The sequence below is a fragment of the Haliotis rufescens genome, unplaced genomic scaffold (genome assembly GCF_023055435.1).
Source record: "Haliotis rufescens isolate VD_foot unplaced genomic scaffold, xgHalRufe1.0.p SCAF_10, whole genome shotgun sequence".
NCBI classification, from domain to species: Eukaryota; Metazoa; Mollusca; class Gastropoda; order Lepetellida; family Haliotidae; genus Haliotis; species Haliotis rufescens.
The window spans coordinates 9945973-9968015 of NW_025963780.1; the positions used below are offsets into that span (position 1 = coordinate 9945973).

General features: G+C 43.6%; 1 protein-coding gene across 2 annotated transcripts; it reads right to left on the reverse strand.

The window, feature by feature from the left end:
• Positions 1-324: 324 nt before the first annotated feature.
• Positions 325-20089, reverse strand: LOC124116209 (kinetochore protein Spc25-like). Of its 2 annotated transcripts, none has more exons than XM_046477468.2 (7): positions 19989-20089; positions 16071-16250; positions 13397-13462; positions 10299-10445; positions 2950-3054; positions 2596-2691; positions 325-1491 (listed from the first exon to the last, which is right to left on the reverse strand). In XM_046477468.2, the coding sequence occupies exons 2-7, from the start codon at positions 16213-16215 to the stop codon at positions 1367-1369; spliced, it is 684 nt and encodes a 227-aa protein (XP_046333424.1). In that variant the 5' UTR covers positions 16216-16250; positions 19989-20089; the 3' UTR covers positions 325-1366. The 2 variants fall into 2 exon arrangements, with proteins under 2 accessions (XP_046333424.1, XP_046333423.1); XM_046477467.2 differs by having other exon boundaries at positions 19945-20044.
• Positions 20090-22043: the final 1954 nt, after the last annotated feature.

Consider the following 22043-nt stretch of genomic DNA (forward strand, 5'->3'; position numbering starts at 1 on the left):
TATACCACAGGGCCCTGGCTGTTACAAGTGCCAATAGGTATATCTCAGTTTCTGATATAATATATGCACACCAATTTTCTCGGGGTCAAAAATAGGAAAAAAATGTTGCCATTTTCCTGCTAAAACAACTGCACAAACGGACATGTCATATTGCTGTTTCATGTTAACTTATTTTTGCAGTATTAAAAACTATCAGAATATTAATTTATTTACATGTCGGCGGATCTGTATTGCTTCCCCCCACCCCCACCAAAAAAGATTAACACATACGCTGGTCATGTAAGGAGATTAGACACTAGGAAGCTTGTTTGAAGACAGGAAGCATTTTTGATAACTATTTCTTTATTCATTTTTCATGTAAGCTAGACTTGGGAGTGAAAGTCAAGAGGCCTTTGTTACAACTCTCCTTAATAGTTCAAATACTATAGGAGAAAACTACAACCCCTGAACTTCCATTCTAACACTGTATACATGTATGTACTGATTACACCACCTCACAAAGCAGTTTAAGGACTGTTGATAAACAGAAACTGAGGTGTCCGAGGAAGCTATCCCATCTGGCAGCCTAGTTCCACATTGAGGAAGATCTCCATCACATAAGGTGTGTTTGTTGTTTAAAGCCACACTCAGCAATATTCCAGCTATATGGTGGCAGTCTGTAAATATTCAAGTCTAGACCAGACAATCCAATGATTGACATCATGAGCGATTGGGGTACGCATCCATCAAGACAGCGAGCCTAGACCACTGAATCCTGTTTGTTGCCTTTTATCATGCTTAGCATTGGTCTTCGGCAACCATAACTCGGATCTTCACAGGTCACACATGGTCTGTGAGTTGGGTTTAACGCCGCTGTTAACGGTATTCCAGTTATATAGCGGCGTGTCATGGAAAGCCAGAAGTGATGCAGGTCTCAGATGTTTACCACTTCGGTGAAACCCATGAGCCGGGGTATGGTGCTGACAAACCTGGAAACAATCAGGGCGAACCGGGATTGGAACCTACAATCATAGGTTATTGGCTTGCCCCAGGGATGCAGCTCTGCAGCTCTGCACAGCGAATCGTGGCGCCTTAGACGACTGGGCCACCCGAGCCCCCACAAGTAGTAAGTTCTCCCCGATGCACAACTTACAAAGAATAGTCTGAACAATCAATATGGTCAAGCCATAACATAGCGTGAATATTGCCAGAAACACAAGATAGCTGAAACACACATTGACAAGTCATAATTTTCATGTAACCTTATTTTCAAAAGTCATGTTGGTGAAGGATTTAGGATTGTTGTCCAAGTATATACGAGTATTATAGTGTCTTTGTTTTTGCATGCCTTGGTGCTCCCACAGCTCCACCATACACTGGTGACGGCTCAGCTTTTTATGGTCGCCTTGAAAGCTTTCCGAACAGCAATCACGAAAGAGCGGAAGTTGTTTGTCGAGTTGAGCTTTTTCACCAAGGCCTCGAAGTTGTCCACCAATGGCTCACAGCCAGACACTGGAATATAAAACAATGACAATACCACTCTGAAACTGTGTGAATGTGTGTGTGCGCGTGCACAGAATCCAACTATCACACAAGCACTGATGTCTTCACATGAGGCTAACACCTCACATTTCCATATTAATGCAAGCTTGACATTCGGTATTCTTTTGATATACGAAGTGTTGCTTATCTAGCCGTTTGGTAGCTTAAAGTTATTATAGTTCACTGAGATGGATTCACATAGAAATATAACTACTGATACATATATGTATTTGTAAATGAAAACTTGTCTATGAGTTCAATAAGTATCTTAATTGTTATGCCAGTCTCAACTGATTAAAATGGCATCACGTTCACGCTTGGTCGACATGGAAAGCCATGTATCTACCTACTTTTGTCCAATTGTCAACCTGGTATTAATCAATTTAATGAACCCAAGCACCTGCTTGATGTGATATGTTGTGTCTCATAACAGCAGGGTTGTCGTCATCTTGTGTGCCTCCAGTGATGTCAAGAGGACGCTTGCTTCGTACAAGTTAGTGTGAGAATTAACTCACCCAGGGTCACTGCCTTTATACCATAGCAGGCCCTTGTGGGCCAAAGTGTGTGGGTGAATGTTGTGTTCGCCAGACTGCAATATTACAGCTATATGACAGTGGACTATAGATAATCGAGACTTGAGCCAGGCAAACCATTGACAGAAACCATAAGAATCCATCTGCATTGTAAGTTTGTAACCACCCATTCCTCTTCAAGCTGCTCTAATAGCAAACATACTTGGGACCAATATACATTCACCTGTCAATCAAACAACATCAAGTCAAGGTGCACAGTCAAGCAATGGATTGCAAAAGGAGGTAACTGTGCAATATATTTCATCACTTTACTATTTTGTAGTGCAGGATTTCACTGCCAATTTTCATTCTGAAAATGGGAATAAAAACAAAATATGCTTCAGCCTGAGAAGCAAGTACATTTTGTTGCCAAATAGAATATAGATATGGATGTGAATGACTAATTCTTCCCTGATTGTTGGGATGTGTGATTAACCCCATTTAGGCCAAAGAAACCCACTTTCTTGGAAATTGAACACAGCAATTCAAACCTTACACTCACCTATGTACTTTCCCTGGTTGATCTGCACGTAGAAGTAGAAGCGAGCATCCGGATCCTTGTCATCGACACAGGTGAACACCACCTGCAGGCGACCACCTGACAAGGGAGGTAATCAAAAGAGTTGCATGTCTTTATTTCAAAACAAGTGATTCGAGCGAGTATGGTTTCAAACATCCCTGATTATTCAGTGTATTACATGTCCATTCTAGTATGAAAACTCCCTGGAATCCCTTGCTGCAAGACTAAATCAAGGTAATTTTACAGGTATATATTTAAACATTAATCATGATGTTACCGTTTTTAATTCATGTGCCCCATTAGGTAAAAACAATCACTAAACATAACAAACTTCACCTGACGTCTTCTTGAACTTGAGTCCAAGTCTGTCTTGGAACATGGCTGCTGCTCTCTCCAGCTCTGTCAACTTTTCAGATATGGCTTTCTCTTGGGCAGACAGTACTAGAAGCATCGTACACAATACAGGAATAGTCATGTTTCTGGTGGGCTTTGAACAATAAACGAAGTCAAGATATGTATGTAGTGAGGTCATGATACAGAAATGACTAGCTGATGAAGAAGGTTTAATGTATACAAAGCTATGTTTGGTCCAGCGTCAATGTGTCTTGGTGGAAACAAAACATACATCATGTACATGACGACAGTCTAAAACAGAAAACTAGTAAAATCCTAGATATTTTTTTTATATTTGTATACTTATCCTGCATTACTCCTTAATGCATATATTACTGCTTGTTCTTGACAAAGAAAAGAGCTGTGTGAAGTTCTTTGCTTGAAGAAGTTGCTCCAACTAGCTTAGAGGCCAACCAATCACGCAGCTCTCACGTGACCAAAGGAAGTGACGTCACGGATCATCACATTACTCTGTAGTCCGAAACATCGGAAGGTACCGTGGGGAGGTAGATCTGCAATGGGCGGGTCCCTTTAGACGCAGTAATGCAGGATAAGTATACAAATATAAAAAATATCTAGCATTTTACTAGATTTTTTACTTATCCTGCATTACTCCTTAATGCATCTTTATTGGACAGAACCGGAGGTGGGCATACCTTCAGTCGTGGACCTTTCATCTGTTATTTCCAGACTCTGTTCCCTAGCCAATCCTAGGCTGTGTGGTCGGCATCGGTTGACGACTCCAAGTGTGGGAACCTCCCATTCCCTCAGCCCGTCCTCAGCTGTGTGGTCAGCTTCAGGTGACCACTCCATGTATAGGAAACTCTGTTTCCGTCAGCCCGTCTTCGGCTGTGGTCGGCCTGGATGACCATTACATGGAAGGGAAGAGTCAGTTATGCGTTGTGTCCTAGTACTGCGCAGCCTGACAATAGCGCTCGGCTAGGTCAAGACTGGAGCACCGAGCCGTATGCGAATGAGGCATGAACCTTCTAGTCCAGGGCTAAGGCTGTCTCTGGACTTGGAGGCGAGGTCAATGGCATGTAGTAGTGGTGACCTGCTGGGCAACTACTAACGTACCAAAGCTGTGTGTTCCTTGCACGTCCTCCAAAGCGACGTCTCGCAGGTAGTGACTGGCGAAGACTGTGTTGGAATGCCAGAAACATCCCTCCATGATGGCGCGTAGAGAGCAGTTGCTGTGAAGTGCCATGGGGGAGGCGACCGCCCCAATCTCATGCTGATTGTTGGAGCGTGGAGGGTCCAGTCCTGCGGCCTCGTAGGCCTGGAGGAGGATGGCTTGTAGCCAGAGGGCGATCATGTTGCGGTTGACCTCCGCTCACGAGGTCGCAGATACCGGTACAAAGAGGCGTCCTTGTCTACGGCGTTCCTCGGATCGTCGGATGTAGCAACGAAGTGCTCTAACTGGACATAGACGGAGCTCTCGTTCGTCTTCCGTGCCCACAATCGATGAAAGGGGGGGGGGGGGGGGGGGACAGTGTCATCGGATGAGGATTGATCTGTCGGGCTGGACTGGGAGCTGATTCTTTGCAATGAAGTCCCAGCACAGGCGCCGTGTGCTCCCTGCTCAAAGCGGACCCGTGTGACGTCTAGGGCATGTAGCTCACTGACCCGGGCTGCTGTAGCGAGCCCCAGTAGGAAGACCGTCTTTTTCGTCAGGTTGTAGAATGATGACGTTTCGAGTGGCTCAGCGAGGTGAGAATGACGTTCAAGTCCCAGGGCGGGGGACGAAACTTCGCCTTTTGGTCTTCCAGTCTGAAGGAACAGAGCAGTGCCTGGAGTTCCGGGATTTTCGTCATGCGTCTATCTTTCAGGACTGCCAGGACGGAGTTGAGCACCACAAGGTAGGTCATGATGGTACTGCCCTTGAGCTTATGCTTGTGTTGCAGATGGAGCATGAACTTGGCTAGGAATTGAGGCGATGCAGATGTGGGGTCTTGTTGCTTACTCCTGCAAAAGCTCTCAAAGGATTGCCATTTGTCGTCATAAAGGCTCCTGGTGGTTAGGTGATGTGCCATCATTATGGCCTTAGCCGATCTGGCCGAGTAGCCCTTGGCGCTCAAAGGTCCTGGGTGTGGCTGTCTGCTGTGAGGATGGATCAGCAGGTTTGGCCAATCTGGGAGTGGCAGAGGGTTGACATCGGATAGGTGGCCACCAGGGCGCGACCAAAGTCAGATCAAGGTTCCGTGTTGATCTGATCTTCTGGACAACTTTGGGAAGGAGTACAGGTGGCGGAAAAGCGTACGCTTTTAGACCCTCCCAGGGGACGCAGAAGGCGTCGACTGCCCAAGCCAGTGAATCCGGCACCGGAGATATGTAGGTCGGGATCTGGTAGTTCTGGCTGGTGGTGAATAGGTCTATGTTGGGAAGACAGTGGTCTTGACAAGCAAGAGCGAAGGTGTCTGGGTGAAGTTTCCACTCTGTGGAAGCCACCTTGTCTGGCCGAGACAGGGCATCCGCTAGGATGTTTCGGCAGCCCGGGATGTGGTGGACCTGGAACTGGATCCTCAGCTGATCCACTAGGTGAAATAATCGGAACGTCTGTTGAAGGAGCGAAGTCGAATGAGTCGTTCCCTGGTTCCGGAGACACCAAACGACAGTGATGTTGTCTGTCGAGATGGAGAGCCGGGCTTGTCTGAGCGCCTGCTTCCAGTGAGTGATGGCCAAGATAAGCGCTTCCAGTTCGAGGTTGTTGATGTGCCATAGCCCTGAGGCGACCTGTCCCTCCAGGTGTGCGCCCCATCCCTGTAGGGACGCGTCTACGAAGAGGCGTAGAGAGGTCGTAAGCCCTGCCAAGGAGACGCGGCCTAAGACATTCGATTCCACTGTCCACCACCAGAGATGCTGCTTGAGATGATCCGGGAGGACGATGGATAGAGCGGGGTCCTGGCGTCTGATGTAGGGCGCCAGGAACATCTGAACAGGTCGCAGTTAGAGCCTTCCTCTGTAGGTCAAGTCCTGTGCCGAGGTTAGGAGGACTTGCCATTGGCGCAGAGTGTGTGGTAAGTGGAGAGCTGGAATCAGGTGCGCCTGCATGCGATCCCACCGGTCTCTGGGTACAGAGATGAGGTTGAGGTCTGTCTGGAAGAGGCCCTGATGAACTAAAGGCACTTGGAGGGTGTCAACTCTTGACTTCATGAAGTTGATCTTCCACCCCAACTGGTATAGGAGTCGAAGGGTGAAGTCCCTGTGGCAGAGTAGAGTGACCTGGTCCAGATGGTCCAGTAAGCAGTCGTCTATGTACGCCTCGAACTGGATGTCCCGGCGATGGAGGTACAAGGCTATCGGCTTGGTAAGCTGTGTGAATAGCCACGGGGCCGAAGAAATTCCAAACAGGAGGACCGCCCATTGGTAATGGACTCCAATGAAGATGAAGCGGAGGAATTTCCGGTCGTCGGGATGTATAAGGACGTGTAGGTAGGCGTCCTCGATGTCCAGGCTGATGAGCACCTCCTGCGCCTGGATCCGGGATCGCAGTAGCCTGAGCGTGGTCATCCGGAAGTATGGTGGACAGGCAAGGCGGCGGTCATCCTGTGCTTGTCCGAGTCGTTCTTGGGGACCAGGAAGACAGGTGAATAGAGTTGGTGACGTCAGTGGCGGGTCGTCTACAAGCGTCAGCTTGTACCCGAGTTGGATGATATTGGTGACATATGGGTCCCCCAGCATCTCCCAGTTCTGCCAGAAGTGAGCTGGTCGTGTCTGTCCGGCGGTTCACTAGGGGTCCCTGCGGCTGGCGTTTCCCCTCTTGGGGTTCCGCGACAGGGCTGGTATGAGCTGAGGACTTTCCTTTCCCCTTGCCTCTGCCTCGAGAGGTTGAGGTGGCTCCCCGCCCCCGGGACCGGAGGGAGTTGCGACGTGGTTGGTAGGAGCCAGCCTGGGACGCCCTAGCAAAGTCTGGCTGAGACACCCTGGCCAGGGCCTTAAGAGCCGTCTCATCGCAGGCGAAAGCTGAGACCCAGGCGTCTGTCTGGGATATTTGTCCATTAAAGAGGTCAGAACCGGACCAGGGTTGGCGCAAGAAGTCTCTCTTGAACTCTGGGTCCCAGTTGGACAAGGCAAGGTACCCAAGGCATCTGGTGGTAGTGCGCTCGATCAGAGCAACGCGTATGTGGGAGCGCATCTGTTCCACCTGTTGTTGGAGATAGGATACGACGGTAGTTAAATGGTCAATCCTATGGGGGTTGTCCTCCGCTAAGTCCTGCAGTACGGCCCTTGAGGATGACGCCATCAGAGAGAGGGGTTTGAGCGTGTGGCGAATCTCGGTCTCTACGTAGACGAGTTTGTTGGAGACTCGGACTGAGGTGGAGCGGTTCAATCCCGTCATGCGGTGCATGTCCTCATCCAAGGAGTGAGCGTGGTCCGCAACTTGAAGAGAGTGAAGTGGGAAGTCATCTCGTCTGTACCGTGGGGCCCTGAAGGACGGAGTCAGCGACAGTTTACTGAAGTCCTCGTCCAAGGCTGAGATCATGTCTCTGATCAGTGGGTCAGGAGGGATCGAAGTGCGGTCCGCACGGATAGCCGTCTTGCTATCAACCTCTAGGCCAGATGAGGGAGCAATAGCCTCCAATCTGTCAGCCACTGTCCATAGGGGTGTCATCATAACAAGGGATGAAGGCGCCCTCCAAGGAGTCGGAACGATAGCCACTGGAGCACCTGCTAATCGGGGAGCGGCTTCTAGATCTCTGACCCTGTCTAGAGGATCTACTGTCACTCCGCCGTGAGGACGTACTAGGCAAGGGCGCGTGTGTCTGTAAGGACGTCGTGCAGATAGGCGCCATCTGAAAGGTCGCTAGAGGAGGCGCAATTAGAGGCGCCGGTAAAGACGCTGGCATCGCCTGCTGTCTCGCCTGTAAGTACTGCAGGTACTGGAGGAGTGAACCGTCTGTCATAGGTGTCCGTGCCGTAGGCAGGGGCGCCTGTGGAAGACCGAGCCTCTGTACCGTAGGTGGGGCAACTGTGGTAGACCGAGCGTCTGTGCCAAAGGCGGGGGCGCCTGTAGGAGACCGAGTGTCTGTGCCAAAGGCGGGGCGCCTGTAGGAGACCGAGCGTCTGTTCCGAAGGAAGGTATAGGCGCCGTCTGGTATATGAGCGCCACGCCGGGCGTCACAGAGGTCAACGTCGTAAAGATAGACGCTGTTGTGGTTGTCCGAGACTACAACCCTGGGGACCGACATCAAGGGAGCAGTTGAGGTCGGGGTCATCCAAGATGGCTGATCTGGAAGGCAAAACTTTGGAAAGGTCTGACATCCTGGCCTGGGTTTCCTGGCCTGCTGTGTTAGTGCACACACGAAGATACTGTCTGAAAGCTGTGAGTGAAAGCAGTAAACAGTCTTTACATCGGTGATCTTGGTGGCATTGAGATGTACAATTAAGTCACAGGGGGTGGGGATCCCACACCGACATATTGCGCCGGCACTTTAAGCAGGAGGGCATGATATCTGCAACGAAGCAGTGTAAAATCACAATACGTCCCCGCCCAATTACCGTTTTGTATGCTATAATTTGATTATCCCACTATGTGGGTTTATGAAACAAATATTACGACAAACGTAAGACAACATACAATCAAACAAAACAATACATGCAATGATACACCAATCGTGGGGTACCAAGCAAAAGAATATAGACCACAAAACAGTCCACAAACAGCTGGCTACGCAAAATATTCAAGATGGCTACTTGGAGCAACAAGACACCTGGCCTATGTTTTCTTTTGAGAAAACGCCAGTAAGTGTCTCATAAAGTTATGCACATGTTTATCAAACATAGAATGTACAAAATACAAACCGTAAGCACAACACATGGACAAAACAACATTAACTCAGAAAGCAAACACGTGAGGATTTGAACCAGTTTTATGTTACAAGAAGAAAAACAGGTCTTCTCTCATCAAGTGACAAGAGTGATGTGATGATCCGTGACGTCACTTCCTTTGGTCACGTGAGAGCTGCGTGATGGTTGGCCTCTCAGCTAGTTGGAGCAACTTCTTCAAGCAAAGACCAGCAACTTCTTCAGGCAAAGACCTTCACACAGCTCTTTTCTTTGTCAAGAACAAGCAGTAATATGCATTAAGGAGTAATGCAGGATAAGTAAAAAATATGCTTGATTCACAGAAAGCCACAATATTGGTAACAACCTACCAATAACATATTGATCTGTCAACCTACACTATGCTATCACATTAAAATACTTGGGCATCCTTGCCTGAAAGACATTAGGACGTCATGATAGTGGTGTGTACTGAGAACTAAAAGCTACATCTTTTTCTACATTCACCCATAGACAGTTGACAAGTTGATCCAAAACTTTGAGGGGATGGGCATTCATGACCTGTTACGTCCTGATAAGTATATAAATAAGGGGAATACTCAGATTTTAAACTCCACAACAGTATGCAATTATCCCACATTAACTGTATATTCTCTTTTTTGCAATTGCAATAAGACTGCCACTTCACCTGCAACCCATGACTTCAGTTGTCCCATAATATGTCACCACCTAGCTATGTTAGGCTGGGTCAGACATGTTGCAAATGGAGGTATCGAGAACTGCAGGTGCCCACACAATACGAAGTACCAACAAATAGCAAAGTTGCTCACATTGCCAAAAGCAAAAAGCAACAAGTGGAGTGCCCTCGTGGATGCCAGCACCCTAATCTCATTTAGGTTGGAAGTTCTAGAAGGGTCCAAGCCAGCATAGGAAGCGTTATAGCAGGGAAAGTGGAAACAACAGCGGTATAGCCACACCGGAGAAAAAAATCATGCAGAAATTTTGCAGAACAGCACATGAAGTGTAAGTTCACAACAGAATAGACAATAACAAGGACACAAATAGCCACCATAATAGTGGATGGAACATGACACGCACTGGAGAACATGCAATGAATACATGATGAGGTGGTAGGAGGTTGTGTTCGGGTGAATGTTCTACACTGTAAGGAATATTGCATACTGTTTTGGAGGGATAAGTTAAAAATAAAAACCTCCCACCCCTGTAATAAATTGCCAGTCCTAAAACTGAAATTCCCATCCATAATATGCTTAATATGCTTGTAATATGTCTCCTGAGATTGTGCCTCTGCAAATCCCATGACAATCAAGTGAAGCATGTCGGATACCCCTAGCCTATGACGTCCATGTTCATGCCTTGAATCCCACAAACATATTACCCCAAAACAGACAGACCCAGGCAGAAGCCTGCACTTTTGACTAATCAGTGGTCCCTGACATGACCAAGGGACACAACTCTGCACAGTAATACAACAAACAAGGCCTTACACTGTTTCTCTCTACTGATGTCTTCTCCAACACTTAATAAATCCTGTTCCACAAATCTGTGTTCTTTCAGCCTTTCATCAGACTCTTCATTAAGGCGTTTGAGTTCAGTCTTCAACTCCTGCAGCTTTGCTATGTGTTCATTAAGAGCTGAAACATTCAAATATGAAAACTTTTACACTTTGAAGTCACTAATGATCATAATCTCTCCTTATCTTACCTCCATGTCACAATGTGGAGATCTGTTTGGTTCACGTGATCTTGATAAAATACTACCTATAAAATAATACCACCCTGCCTGGGAGGGAAATAAATCCCTTATACCCTGCCACAAAGAAAACCGGTTGCTCATTTTTGAGCGGGGTAATAAATCTCTTGCACCCCACTACGAAGCGAAAAGCTGCATGTTGTTTGCGAGGCAATGTAAATACTGTGACTCAGCCAAATTAAACAATCAATTCTATCAATTTTCAATTTGTGTTAATTCTTTTACAAAGGCAGATTGAAAATTGTCTGAAAGAGGCAAGTGGTACATAACCGAATGCAGGACGCACAAAACCACATATACCCCTCGTGATACTGCTAAAAGCCTAAAACTTGTTTCTTTATCAAAATACAATGAATGTTACAAGAACTACCAGTACATGTAGCAGTAAAGGTCATGTACAATTCCTTACAGGTGACAATTACACGGTGACTATATTTGAATATGATAATAATGTTAACACAATTCCCTTTTTCCTTTCATGAGAGTTATCTGTGACAAACAAAAGCAATTTCAGTCTGAACCGATCTGTCCCATGTTAAACAATGTGAAAGGTATCCATGGGGCAAACAAGGGCTATTATTCAGCTATAGATCTTCAGCAAATGTTCATGAAACTTCCCAAATTATAAAAGCAAGAGGTAGAATCTAGATGCAGTACCTGCAGTGATAGTTTTCGCTACTCACTTGGAGTAGCCTTTAGCGATAAGTGACTTCTGCATGTGACAGATGCATAGATGGAGCCACTGAAGGTACGGCTGAAGTAGGTCTTCCAAAAGCGGTAGACGAGAGAATTGTCTGTTGGCTAGCCTTAGCATGGTGGGGAACCAGTTGTTTGTTGGTCAAAAGGGTGTGACCAAAGTCAGAGATAGGTGACTGGTGGCTTCTACCTTCTGTAGGACACAGGGAAGAGCGCTTGTCAGAGGGAATGTGTAGGCATTAAGGTTCTCCAACAGGATAGACAAAGCATCGTGATCCAAAGCCTGTGGGTCAGGGATTGGGGAAATGAATCGGGAAGCTGAGCGCTGAACCGGGTGGCAAACAAATCTCTGGGGTCCATTATAATTGGCAGATCCATTTGAAGTTCGTTGGGTGCAGGAACCACTCCACTGGCAACGGTCTGTCGGGTCGGGACACGGAGACTACTATAACACGTGGCGAGCCTGGGCATGGATGTTGAGAGTCAATGAGTTGGAAGAACTCTAGAACAATCGAGGAGTGACATTGACTTTGTGGATCCCATTCGATTTATGTACCACATAACAGCAGTGTTGTTGGACTGTATCATCGGGTGCAAGGAGCTCTTTTCAGTGCGTTACTGCTAGAATGACCGCCTTGAACTTGAGATTGCTGATGTGAAGGCAACAATCCTTGGTGAGTACCAACGTCCTGCTACTCAAAGATCATCAAAATGCGCTCCCAAACCTACTGTTTATGCCTCTACGAACAGATGAAGTGACGTGACGAATGGCCTCAAAGAGACTCAGCAACAAACGTTCGATTCGACTAACCACCACTGTAGATGTGGGTGAGATGGAGCAGCTGGGAGATCTTCATCAAAAAAATTGTTGATCAAGATAATCGACGCAAGATAGCATTGAAGTGGTCATAGATGCATTTGTCCTCAGACGGTGAGGGCTTGTAGGAATATTATGATGGGCCGAGTAAGGTGGGAAAATAGCCACAGGGCTGAAGAAATTCCAAACGAGAGCACCTTCCATTGGTAATGGTGGCCTTGAAAAATAAACCAAAGGAAATGGTGGTGCTCAGGTGGATGGGGACGTGCAGATAGGCTCCTTGTATACACCACTGGGTAGGCGTGCGAGGATCAACCACTGTCGAGATTAAACACACTGGTCCAGGAGGGGGTCAAGTGGGTGGTGACTGGAGCTTGGTCTATGCCAGAAGTCTGTGGGATGGAAGAGAGACCTGAACATGGAGATCGCCGAAAGTTGGTAAGACTTGAGGTTAAGACCGGTGGCCAGGAGGAACCCGGCATGGTAATGTTTGTGCCATACGAGAGCAACTTCAGGAGTGGTGACATGCCCATTCTGAATCTGGAGTTCGTGGATTATCTCTGTAAGTATGACAAAGCAGAGACTGATTGGGGTCTGTAGTGGATTGGTAATCTGCAAATCCTGGAGGGTACAGGTATCCTTATCTCGGGTAGTACATCGTGTAGTAAGGTGGTGTTCAGAAAGAGAATGAGTTGGTAGAGAGACACGTGGTCGATCATGGAAGGTTACCATGCACGAGAGGCATGTAAATGACCATGCTGGGGGCGTAACCATGGAGTTGCTAGGGGTGTTCGGGAGATTGTTTTTTATTTAGAAGCTGGAAACAATGTTCAAGCACGTTTCCACATAGGATCGAAGAAGAAAGAAGATATGCATACTGTGAGATAGGATAAGTTTTAAAATTGGGTTTTATCCTATTATTTATTTGAATATCCTACATAAATCCCAAATGTTATTCGGAAAACTGATCGAGTGTCTGGGCAATCATTTTATAAAGAATGAAGGATACTTGTCTAGTTTCCCTTAAAAAAAAGTTCGAAGTTGAAACAAGAAACAGAACCAGCTCATATATGTAGAAGAGGGTGGACATAAGTATATTTCCAATTAATTCAAACACAATATCTTATCCTTGTTTTCCACTCTTACAACACGTAAAAAAATCAATGTTAATCTCAACTGTAAAACAAGATACATTAAATGAGAAATAACCATAAGTTACATCTGATTATTATAAACATCAGTATGATCAGTATTACCCTGATTACACAAGAGTCTGTTTTTCACAGATTTGACCGAATACAACTGCATATGGTTGCTTACCCCTTTTGCTGACTTGACACTTATGTCGGAGATCATTCAATCCATCCTCATGATCCTTCTTTTCCTCTGTAAATATATGAATAAAGAAAGATTAAAATTTAGTAACATCTTAATATATTTTACATTTGTTTACTTATCCTGCATTACTCCTTACTGCATTTACTGCTGTTTTCTGACAAAAAGACAATCTGTGAGAGGTCCAGCTGCTGAAGAAAAGTTGTTCCAACCAGTTGACTGGCAGTGCCCTCACACAGACGGCACGTGACCTGGAATGTCACATAAGAGCACATTACTGCTTCAAACATAACATCTGAAACTTCGTGGGGAGGTATCTTTACTTTAGACGCAGTAATGCAGGATAAGTATACAAATGTAAAATGTCGAGATTTCACTAAAAAAAATTAACTTACCCTGCATTACTCCTTAATGCATCTTTATCAGACAGTACGGCAGGTGTTTATACCTTCAGATGTGATCTACAATAAACTCTCTATAGGCACCCGCCAATCAGCAAAGGCGATGTCAGGCATCGAGTGGCCATTCCTGTCAGCAGGCCGAGAGAGAGTGAAGTATGCGGGAAGTCCAGGTGTCATTGCAGTAATAAAATTTAGCTGAAGTAAGAACTAGAACTGATGAACCAAGCCAATGCATGCAGCATGTAACCTTCTAGTCTGGGGTGACATGCACCAGAGTTCAAAAGGTTGGCTCCAGACATGAGGGAGACTCGGAGGCACTTTAGGGTGGATGCCTGCTGAGCAAACTACCAAAGAGCCAAAGCTGTGGATGCTTTCCACATCTTCCAAAGCGACAACTCGCAGGAAGTGGCTGGTGAGGACGGTGTCTCCATAATTCCGCAGATGGAGTAGTTGCTGTAAAGCGCCAGGGTATAGGCGATCGCCCGGTCTTGTGTGGGTTGCTGTCTCTAGGGGGTCCAGTCCTGTGAAGAATGCGAAGCTAAGGGGCAATCATGTGGCAGCTGACTTCCACCTGCAATGTCCGAGATACCGGGATGAAATGGCGGCAGCATTGGCTTTGACGATCCTTGGAGCGCCGAATGAAGAATGTTGTCCCCTGATGACGTAGGCACCAGATCATCGTGAGTTGAGGGTACTAGATGGCAAGTGGAGGGTACCAGAAGTGCTCATGCCAGTGTGATATCGCCTGAGCGCATTTAACTCCAAGTTGTTGATGTGCCAAGGGCACTGAGCGTCAGACCACCGGCTTGAGGTCGTCTGGCCTCTAGAGGCACACCTCAACCTGTAGAGGCCTCTACGAACAGGTGGGGTGTCGGGAATAACTCTGTTTAATTGGACGATGGACTCTACCATCCACCAGCTGAAATGACTCCTGAGGTGAAGGGGTAGACCAACAGATAGGCCAAGTGTCCTGACCTCTTTAAGTAAGGCGCCTGGAACTGTTGGATTGGACGCAAGAGTAGTCGACCTCAGCCACGTCACAGTGTGGGCTGGAGTGAGCAATCCCAGGAGCACTTGCCACTGACAAAATGTAAGCGGCTGTTGAAGAGTTGGTAGCAGAAGTTAGATGAGGCTGTCTACGAGACGGTAAAGTTGAAAAGTCAACATCAGAGGGGTCTCTGATCATGTCATGCCTTGACGATACGCCTGCAAACCAAAGCCAAACCCTATGTAGACAAAATAAACCCGCTCCTTAACCGATTGCCGAAGCATCAACGAAACCAGTTAGTGGAAGTCTAAGCTGTATCCAAAAGCTAAGTGGTTCTAAAAGATCGCAACAGTAAGATGACCAGTTCCATCCCATGTGTGTTGTATAAGCACTCCCGTTGACGACGAAGGGAGGTGTCTCGTTACTCCCCGTGTAATCAACGGACAACGGCACGGTCATGGGAAGAATCATAAAATTGATGCTGTATCTCGTAGATAAAGATGAATAGATACTGTATGCTTTAATCACAGAATACATGTCCGTCCAAGTAGGCTAACAAAGCAGTTATGTGCTCTTATGTGACATCATCGCTTCCAGGTCACGTGCCGTCTGTGTGAGGGCACTGCCAGTCAACTGGTTGGAACATATTTTCTTCAGAAGCTGGACCTCTCACAGATCGTCTTTCTGTCAAAAAAAACAGCAGTAAATGCAGTAAGGAGTAATGCAGGATAAGTTAAAAAAAATAGTAAGTGACAGAAACACTGGGAAACACAGTGGGAATACCCTTTCTGCACATGATTTACTTCAAGCAAATAATTCGAAAATCAACACTTTTATAAGAAAATATTTATTGCTAAGTCAGTACCGATAAGTTTTGACATATTTCATGTCAAAAGACACAAGAGTGAAATTCTTTTTACCATCCAAAATCATTTTTCCAACTTGTTCAGTGTCGTACTGCTAACCAGCTTCAGTGGTAGAGAGATTAGTGATGTCATTTGTGGAGTGAAGGCTGCTTAACAAAATAATGCAGTTAGCTGCTTTATATTCACATTGAGGGTAATGTTTCAAACCACTCATTAAAGCATGTCAACAAGCTATCTTGTACATAATTTATTTTAGCAGGGTATCAACTTAAACGGAAACACTATCTAGCCCCAGGAGAACTAATGTGAGGACACCCCCTAAAATGCCTGAAATTGTACAAACTCTGAATCGGGATAACATCCCATGGCAATACAAGTATTAAATCCGAGATATTTTGACCGACCAAGTGAATCCTGAAGGAGTTTGCTGGAAGTCAGTGCAAGATCTTGGGTCAACTGTCGTAGTTCATCTCCCGTCCAGTGGTTGAACTTCTCTCTGGCTTCTTGCAGCTTGGAACGAAATGTCTCTACTTCTTTCTGGTAATCCATTGTGGTCTTCAGCTACTCCTCACTGCCTGGAACATCTAGGGGAAGAGGACTGCCATGTTAGTCATCTCTGTCTCATTTGCATAAGAAGTCTAACTAATGCAGAACATTTAGGTGCTATCATGTACTGTAGTACTGTTAGAAGAGTTCAGGGGTCAGGTGGTGTTTTGGCTATTGTATCTTAATCTAGATGCCTTAAATCCTCCCAAGTCAACATGAGGATTGTGACAAGATTGTATATATAGCTTAAACAGCAAATCAAAAAGACACCAATCAATCATGGTGAAAAAACCCCAGAACATGCACTGACGAAAAAAAACAGAACCATGTCCCAGCAACATCATACAATAAACATTTTGATAACTTTGTTTCAAATTAGACAAAAGTGCAATATTTCATATTCTAGTGTACTTTATATATAAAAAATATACAGCATGGCCATAATAAACAAATCAAACACCCTGCCTCCCATCATGTGACTGTCACTGATACCTAAACACAAAAAGTATCATTATTAGAAGGATGTTAGAGAGGGATGCATAAGAGTTGTGGAGAGGGTCTATGGGGTTCTACTCTCTTCTCAGAATGCTTTTGGATACCAAGGGTAGTTATCAAGGGTAATGGTTGGCCCAGTCATCTAAGACGCCAGAATTTGCTGTGCAGAGTTGCATCCCTTAGGTGTACCAGAAACCTATGACCGTGGGTTTGAATCCCAGATTCACATTGATTGCTTCTAGGGTTGCCACCACAACTGTGCTCATGTGTTTCACAAAAGTGGTAAATGTCTAAGACTTGCATCACTTTCCTCCAAACCAAGCTGGCACGTCATTATTATTAAAATACTGTTCAAAAGCTACATTAACTCAGCAATATTCTAGCTGTATGAGGATGGTGAAAAGGGGAAGGACCAGGATATAGCATGTCTCCCTATTTTATAACAGGTGAGAGAAAAACAAGATAATTTTATGCGGCCTTATTCAGTTATTTTAGGGTTTTTGGTATGCATCAGAGCTCCAGATAAGCTTTTGGTGTTGTGGGTATTTTACCCATGCATTTTAAAATCATTGGGTATCAGTAATTCTATCTGCGTATTCAAATTTCTGTTACCCACTAGTTTTTACACATGTGGGTATTTAAGTTAAATATTTAAAAACACTATTCGTCTAGTCCCTGCAAACTGGTGTCTTGTGGGTTTGAGAGCTTTATAGGACTCAAAAATACCACGATACTTCCACACGAAAGTGTGATGGCAAATGATCATGATGTGAGTGTCATCGTGGAGTTTGGCAAGGTTGACGGAATGCCCGTTTATAATTTCAAAATAAGTTGCTGATTTGCTAATCGAATACACAGGGTTACTTCACAATATTTTGATGATACGCACAAATTTTATTTTTGTAGCGTATCTGTAATGTTCGTTGCGTATTTGATACGCTTGGATTATATTTTACTGCATATTTCTGCATTTCTGATGCGTATTTCACGCAGATACGCAGCTTATCTGAAGCTCTGATGCATGGTAACCTGTGAAAAGCGAACCCTTCCAAAATATGTTATACATGATCATAAGCAGTCGCCATGGATTAGATTACTTTAGTATATGGCTCTGGGTAGCCGTCAAAGAATCATATTCCCATATACATATAAATATTAATACAGCAATCTCTTCTCCTCTTCTACTTGCATAGTGCCATCCAGTGCCAGTATTGGTTGTTAACTAGAGCCCAAAGGTTGTCCATAACAATGTTTACCAAGGGTGAGTTATGACAATTTAGAAAAGACTGTACGATGCACAGGCCGCCAATGCATGTCAATAATATCGGTGAATATAAATTGGCTTCGTGAGTCAACCCCCATTACACAGAAAAAGAACTGATGTGACTGGTTTGCTTCGCCATGGCAATATCTTTTATTTGCATCAGGTTCCTGGTATGACCTACACTCCTCGGCCATAAGTAAATTCCCAAAATGGTTGAAGTTATCAATATAAATCACATCACAAACTATGTATTGCCTCTTGCGGTTCATGAAGGGTCTTGATGTCTGTAACTCACAGAAAACTTTTTACAAGGTGTGTTTTATGCCTCTTCACCATTTTTATGATTATACCCTTTTGTTTACAATTAGTTGTCTGCTTCTGCAATGGCACTGCATAGCAGGGAAATTACACTTTACCAAAAGAAAAAAATTATCAATCTGTCAAATGACGGTTATTCCGGACCACAAAATTGCAGTTGTGACAGGTATTAATAGAACAAATACAAAATTTCATGAAGGAGCTGAACAACCGCGATTCATTTAAAAATAAGCCTCGAAAGTGGGCGGCACAGAAAAACAGTTCCAAATGCAGATCAGGTGCTTCTTCGCATACTTTAATTGAACTGAAGACAAACACTCGGAGAATTGACAACAAAATTTAACAACAAAAAAACAATCAAATTTGTGATCTAGAACTGTCAGAAGGCATTTGTTTCAAAAAGGGTTCAACCGCTGCATTGTGTAAAGAAAAAAGAACTGTATCACCTGTGTTATGAGTCAAGAGGATTCAGTTCAGCAGAACAAAACTTCACTGGACAGTTGATAATAATTAGTCAAACCTCACATCACTGCTTATATTTAGTGATGAGACTCAAAGTGGGATTAGTAAAGACCAAAAAGTGCATATTTGTAGAACATGTGGACAACGTTGAGTGCCCAAACATCAATATTTTAGAAAAAGTTTGGAAAGTAATGAAATATAAAATGGCAAGACGTTTGAGGGGAGAACAAACATAAAAATTATCTGATATCATGTAGTAAGTGACATAGTGATGCTATTTTATTAGCACCTCATTATATGGGAGGTGGCAAATATGTAGACGCCACCAACTCATAGACATAACTTACTGTGAACTCGTAAACCACCCAGGGAGTGAATTCTAGACACATTTCTTGTATTAGAATTGAATAATAATTATTACTATCCATCACTTAGCTCAACAGTTTCTTGGTACATGGCATATGATCAGTTGTCACTTCGTAAATGAAAGACATTTTCACTGGTTGCAAGTTTTGTGTAGGTTTCTGAGTGATTGTTTTCACATGGTTATTTTGTGGATAGTGTTAAATAAAAATATGGAGTGGAGTGGATTACCGCAATAATTAATTTGTTGTGAGGATTTGCAGGACCCTTTGTAACTACTATTATAAACAATGATCAGCTAAGCATATCCAAGCTGCGAAGGACAATTGGGAAGTTGTAATATTCAATATGTACATATGAAATTATTATTGAGTAATATTTCTCTATTGTATTTATTTTTTTATGAGTTCACCGTAAATTTTGTCTACGAGTTTTCTCCATAACTACAAATTGGTTTGGTAACGAATTCACCTGCACTGGTCCCAGCCTTATTATAGGCCTATACAGAGCCTCTTTCAGAGTATCCGATATGTGTTGCGACTACGAACACGTATCACTAAATACTAAAATTTCAGGTATTTCCATCAAATACTTTTCGATATTTTACTTGTCAAAGTTATCCCAGCATTCCGTCTTGGGAACTTGCTGATGGCAAAGGCGAATAGATCTATGTACGTCTTTGCTTTTGGCTGAAGAGTGAGTATAGATACTAGATCTAGTATCGACGATACTATTGTCATCGGAATAGATTCGCTTACTTTGCGATGGCATATATATATATAATATATACATAAACAAGCATATCATAAGCGCTGCATGAATATACGGACCACCAAGTCATACGGTTAGTGATAACGTTGGTAAAGCCTCTCACATTCATTTGTCAACACTGTGACTGTCAACGACTGCAGACTTGAAAATGGCGCTCTCGTATACCGGATGTACATCATCTATGACGTAGTCCACAGATGCCCGATGCGTTTTTTGCGTGGAAGTGTTCTGACCAGGCTATGTTGTAAACTCCATGCAGCGACATTCACAGTTAAGGTTGCACGAAGTTTAATACGCTATCACCGGGTACATAGCCTCGCTATAAATAGTATTTATTTCACAATACATGTTTTGTTTTACTCTTCTAATGACATGTAACACTCTTTTTTAGATTAAATCAAAGTTACAACTAGACATTTTCTTCTTTTGAAAAAAAAGAAGATGCTATTCAGTATTGGAATAGAATGTTCAAGGATATAGGTCTAAAAGAATTTATTCATTGTCCGAATGGTAACATTAATATGAAATATATTTAAAGGACCTTATTACCTTGGTGTTTTTTATCCAATCTGCAATGATGATGTTATCTTGAACCCATTGTGTCGGGTGTGAGGTGAGATTTGTGGGCGTATAATATATGTCTTAAATGTATTAAATTTCCAAAGTTTGTTTTATAGTACAAAAATACGTGTGTTAAAAGATTAGTCCATTAAAGAAGTCCTTGGGGTAATAATGTATGCACTGTATTGTTGTACATTGTGAATCCGCCTTGCTGGTGTTGCTGCCATGTAAATAAATATATATACATGTATACTTGATGTTGATATGACAAAGTCTGTGACCAAAAAGGTTAAGAAAGTTATGTCTGTGTCATGGGGATGTATGTTGATAGTACAAATTTAGAAAGTTTGGAAAGGATCTTATATTTGCATGTTTAATTCTGTTCATTAAATAAGTAAGTAACTGACATTTAAGTAGCAACTGGTCACAAATGGTAATTATATGATTTCTTCACTTAAAGGGCAAGTTCACACGGAAATGAACCAATTTTTCTTGTACTTTTTCCACATTAAAAGTGTTAACATAGAAGTGTCATAGACAAAAATATAAAAACATCATATTTAATTAACATATTTTTTGCATTAAAACGATTTATATTTTTCACATTTACCAAGTGTTCTATTTCCATAACAAAAACACCATGGCTTATGCCCCTTGCAATATGACGTCATTGGTGCCAATTGATAAACATTATGACGTCATCATGCTTTGTTAGAGCCGCTTCACGTAGTGTAGGTACAGTTTTGTGATTCTAGCGTCTCAGATGCCAGCCAGAATTGTGTTATGCTGAGTCACCACTGCGCCGGAGTGTGTCGTAGACCATGTTGTTTTACCGCAAACTGGTCCTTGATATCTTTTGCGTTGAGAATAGACAGGGACCCAGTTGAACTGGCACCAATTACGTCATAATCTAAGGGGGATAACTCAGGCCTATTTCGCTCGTAAAACGAAGGCCTCATAACGACATATCATTTTAACACTATTGTGAGCTTCCTACTTTCCCTGTGAAAAAAATGAGCGTATATTTTCAAACACAGATACTAACTAATTCTAAAATTGTGTTTTGTTTAGAAAAAGAAAGAAAGTGATTTTTGCGTGTACACTTCCCCTTTAAGGGTTCAACAGTCACCTCCTTATCAAATTCCCAACAGGTGAAAGCCACATGGATGTTAAAAAGGAAATATTTAACATTCAAACTGATTTTTTGTCCAACAGTTACTACAATTGTGTTGTATAATTGGTGTTATGTTCATATTTTCATTTCAGAGAAGAATACATTTGTACTTTTCAAAAGACGTTTTCTTGCACAAAACCATATGACAAACTGTTGACAACAATCAGTATATTTGATTATTTTTCAAGGCCCAAACAGTTTGTTGACAAACTATTAACAAGATGGTTTTTTTATAAGGGTAAATATGGTAAAGAAGGTAATATATTTAATATAATATAAAATGACACTATGGCCATCAATATGTCAACAAAACCATATTACAGAGTCTAGTGGATAGAGCATCTGCCCATTGAACAGATGGGGTGAGGTGAAATTGGGTTTAACGTCGCGTCCAAGATTATTGCACTTATATAGCGACGTGCA

Coding starts and splice junctions, on each gene's coding strand:
- LOC124116209 (XM_046477468.2), bottom strand. CDS start 16,215: ATGGATTACCAGAAAGAAGTAGAGACATTTCGTTCCAAGCTGCAAGAA. Junction 10,446..13,396: donor GTGTCAAGTCAGCAAAAGGG/GTAAGCAACCAT, acceptor TGAATGTTTCAG/CTCTTAATGAACACATAGCA. Junction 2,692..2,949: donor CAAGTTCAAGAAGACGTCAG/GTGAAGTTTGTT, acceptor CTCCCTTGTCAG/GTGGTCGCCTGCAGGTGGTG.